Here is a 4,145-nt window from a genome sequence, read left to right as displayed (position 1 = left end):
TGGAATCGGAGAATTTCTGCAGCTTCTATTTTCTTTTCTTTACTTCATCATTCCACATGGTTACATAATCACAACAACATCGTGTATTTACCATGAATTTTCCTTCAAAATGCACTCATTTTCTTTGTTATGCTAAGCAGTTACTTTACATTCAATAGCAAGCAGCAATGTATACATTGGAAGGCCAGTCGACGTGTCATGAAATGGCAAGGAGGCTAACTGCTATGGGATGGTCTCAACAGGCTACCTGACGCTGACAAGCCTCTCACAGCAACTCTGACCGCACCAACAGCACCAAGCAGCCATACCTCGGGGGCCAACCCATTAAAATCGTGCTTTGCACCCATGTCAAGGTGAACCCAGATATGAAAGGCGACCTGCATGGTTATGAAGTCAGTCGAAAAAAATTCCCATGCCATTTGTACTGCAAGAGCAGAATATCTGACTGATAGCAAACTGCAAATCTATTCACTTAAGAGCTTCATTGTACACGGACATAGAAATTGTGTAGTAATTGTTTATTAATTCATCTGAGAAACAGCTTCTTTCAGGAAAGACCTGAGAAAGATGTAAGCGAACCTTGCCAGAAGCATCTCGGATAGGAGATACATGTAGAAGATCACAGAATGAACTTCCATCTTTCCTGATAGAAAGTAGAGGCAACAAAACTTCTGTCAAGTTCTTTCCACAAGCTGACCTGTTAGCTACCAGTACAAACATGCATGAACGCACCTGTAACTTAGTAGATCCACTGTGCATGCCTGCTCAGAACAAATATGCTGATTTATCTGTGCGTCCAATTTTGAATAGAAATTTTAAAAGTAAGCAATATTATGGGGAATGTGGTCATACAAGCTATTTAATCCTGGTCCGCACCTCCTCTAAAACCTCCAAGCTAGTGCCTGGACCGTTTAAGACTTTGCAGTTACAGCCCAATATTTCTTCTCTTGAGTAACCTGGAGAAGTAAAAGTTTAAGAGCAACATAAGTCCTGCCTGTAAAAAAAATGCTATCCTAGTGAAATCTAAAGTATAGCCACCAGAGTAATGGACCGATGTCAAGTTGGCAACATAGGCAAGATTTAACCAAAATAAACATCACTCAAAGGAACCACAACTACTAGGATACACAACTACCAAAGAAAGAAATGTATCGTCTCTAAACAACTTACATTAAAACTGTGTTAGGTGTACGCGAAAAGTGCATTAATAAGTCTGTCGACACAATAACATCACCAAAAACAGAGGTTTCAAATTGTATTTTTACATCATTTATAGAAAGAAATTAAAAATGTAGCCCATACCCCCACCTTAAATAAAAACCATGCCAGGATTCTGTCTGTTGCAGGGGGTGAAAATTTGCTCTTTCTTTCACATGATAATCCCAAAAGACATGAGTTTTATGTACGCATGCACCAAGTATATACAATCAGTTTGAGTAACTTGATCAAGTGAAAACAATATATAAAAGATAACAGTAATATATCGGAAGTTGCACATATTACATACTTCAAAAAGTTGTTAGAATGCATAATCTGGTACTAATAGTCAAAGAACAACTACCTGTTAATGATGTAAAAGCATCACTAGCATAAATAATTGGCATGTCAGGCAAGCGGGAGTCAGTCCTGTGATCAGTTCAAAATGGTAAATTTAATAATGAAGCACACATGAATAGAGTCAGATACAATGTTTTGAGCACAAAATAATACAAGGCAACAAAATAATGGACAAGATATCCAAACAACTCACAATACAAAGCTTTGTTTGATTCTACCGAGAGAGAGGTTTAACGACGAACTGAGTGCTGGGATGCCAATAGAGCAGCATCTTTTGCTGCTGACCACTAGACCAGTTAGCTTGCTGTAGCGGTTCAGCGCAGAGACAATGTTGTTAGCCGTACTTGTTGCCATCTCTTTCTCACGGTCACTAGCTACACGTGGTTCCTCGGCCTCCAGCCCTGCAACAGCAAACTAGCAACAAGATACTCACAACTTGGTTCACTTATGTTTCGTTCAATACTTGTGTGAGGGTGAAAACATTAAAATGAGACCCCAGCTTAAATTGATATACTAAGGTAAACACAAGAAAGTTTATGGAGACTTGTAAACTACTGCAGGCTACTGAATCTTCAGTCAGGAAATCGCATAAATGTGATTTGTCCTAATCCCAAAACCTATTAGTGTTTCTCTCTCTCTCTCTCTCTTTTGGGGGGTGGGGGGGGGGGGGGGGGGGGGGGGGGGGTGGGGGGGAGGAATCATGTAACCACTACCTAAGGAAAGAGGTACCACATATATGTATTTGTGCGTGCAACTCTTCATGGTCCACATTGGGGAAAACAGGCCCAGTATAAGTGTATAACCATGATTAACAGACTTCGAACCAAGACCAGGTGTTAAAACACGGGAGTACTTAACTCTCAGTAATCTACCACTACGCCTACTTATTCAGCGGTTTGTCTGTCCATGCCCACAAATGAGAGTAGTGCAACTATAATTACGATAGCTGAATTGGCAAACCAAGTAACCAACTAATCGACCAGGGACGATTTCATGAGCAGTTAGTCTTATGCAGGTCAATCTGGAACATACGTTCAGCTTTAGGAACAAGGCAACAAAGGGCTTTAATTGAACTCACTTGCAATTAATGTTTGAAACTCAAGGGAAAATCGAGAAGAATGGGTAATTTACTAGTGCAACATACTAGGAGTACTACACAGGCAGGCACACTGACCTCTCTTGTCCATATCGACAAACACCTTCCCCGCGTGTGTGGCGCAGGGGAGATCCTCTCGGACCCTGGCCTCGTCGCGGCACGCGGCGAGCAACGGCCCCGGCACGTGGCACGTCGCCCCGCGCGTGGCAGCAGCGGGCGCGATGGGCACCTGCACGGCGAGGAAGTGGAGCAGGGTGCCGTCGCGGGCGTGGAAGACGGGGGCGAGGTGGAGCAGGACCCAGTGCGGGGCGCCGTCGCGGCGGTAGTTGAGGAGGGCGGCCTGGTGCGCGCGGTGCGCGCGGACGGCCTCGCGCACGCCGGCGACGGCGGCGCGGTCGGTGGCGGCGCCCTGGAAGAGGCGCGCGTTGCGGCCCAGCACGTCGCGCGGCGCGTAGCCGGTGAGCGCGGCGAGGCCCCCGGAGGCGTACACGATGGGGTGGCCGGGGAGGGCGGGGTCCGTGAGCAGGAAGCTCCCCGGGAGCTCGTCCAGCGCCTCCAGCACCCAGTCCGAGTAGCGCGTCGTCAGGGACGACGCGAGGCGGCCGTGCCCGTGGTCGTGGTCGTGGTCGTCGGGACCCGGCGCGCCGGAGGTCGCCATCGTGCCGCCGGCGTGATCGGCGGGGAGAGGGGAGCGAGAAAAGATCTGCGCCCGGGGGGGAGCGGGGCCTATGGCTGCGAAATTTTCGTCGAGTCCTCTCTTTTTATTTTTTGTGACGGTTCTGTTTGGGGCAGCTCAGCTCTGCTAGTCTCCTGCACCTGCAGTTGGAGAGTGGTTTGACTGTGGCGGACGTGGCGATTCGTCCCTCTGGGCTTTGGTTCTTTCCTTCAGAAAGGAAAAAAAAAAAAACGGAGCACGGGAGTATCGCTCGAATCTCGAGGTGCCAAAGGACGTCCAGCAAACAATCAGACTTGACTTTGTCTTTTAGTGAGATCATCCAATCAAAGAGTGGTTTAACTCAGCACACAGAAAATTCCTGCTAGCAACCTCCCAGCCTTAAGGTAGGTCCCACCTAAGATAAGGTCAGTTGTCTAAAAAAAACCCTCTTCTTCGACTATTAGCTAAGTTGTAAGAAACCAAATTATACAATAATAGCTTTTTATTTGTCTATAAAAAAACTTCTTATGCTAGTTTTACTCATATTCTTTTTCCTAATTCTCCTCGCATTCATAACATCCACTTGATCTGTGAGCCACAAAAGCTAGCGCTGGTGTGGCAAGTCGTGAAGCCCATGCCAGATTGCCAGGGCGAGGCCACCCCCAAAGTTAGCGCTGGTGGTGGACAAACTTGACAGCGGCTATGCTCCTACTCCTACCCATAGCCTGAGCTGCCTCTCCCACATGCTTGCCATCGATCCTTTTTTATTTGCTAATAATAAGGCTGAACCTCAAGTTTGAAGCCGGCCAATTATCAAACTTTCGCGCTTAGGGTTGT

At 46.8% G+C, this 4,145-nt stretch overlaps 1 protein-coding gene across 4 annotated transcripts; it reads right to left on the bottom strand.

Moving 5' to 3' along the window:
* Positions 1-3,743, bottom strand: LOC136449467 (protein TWIN LOV 1-like). Of its 4 annotated transcripts, none has more exons than XM_066449506.1 (7): positions 2,732-3,743; positions 1,751-1,958; positions 1,562-1,626; positions 877-956; positions 733-761; positions 559-643; positions 1-377 (listed from the first exon to the last, which is right to left on the bottom strand). In XM_066449506.1, the coding sequence occupies exons 1-7, from the start codon at positions 3,309-3,311 to the stop codon at positions 216-218; spliced, it is 1,209 nt and encodes a 402-aa protein (XP_066305603.1). In that variant the 5' UTR covers positions 3,312-3,743; the 3' UTR covers positions 1-215. The 4 variants fall into 4 exon arrangements, with proteins under 4 accessions (XP_066305603.1, XP_066305601.1, XP_066305604.1 ...); XM_066449504.1 differs by having other exon boundaries at positions 733-788; positions 2,732-3,741; XM_066449507.1 differs by having other exon boundaries at positions 580-643; positions 2,732-3,738.
* Between the last annotated feature and the right edge of the window lie 402 nt (positions 3,744-4,145).

This window comes from Miscanthus floridulus, chromosome 5 (assembly GCF_019320115.1).
Source record: "Miscanthus floridulus cultivar M001 chromosome 5, ASM1932011v1, whole genome shotgun sequence".
Lineage (NCBI taxonomy): Eukaryota > Viridiplantae > Streptophyta > Magnoliopsida > Poales > Poaceae > Miscanthus > Miscanthus floridulus.
The sequence above is the reverse complement of the archived record's forward strand: the minus strand, read 5'-3'. Positions and strand labels throughout refer to the sequence as shown.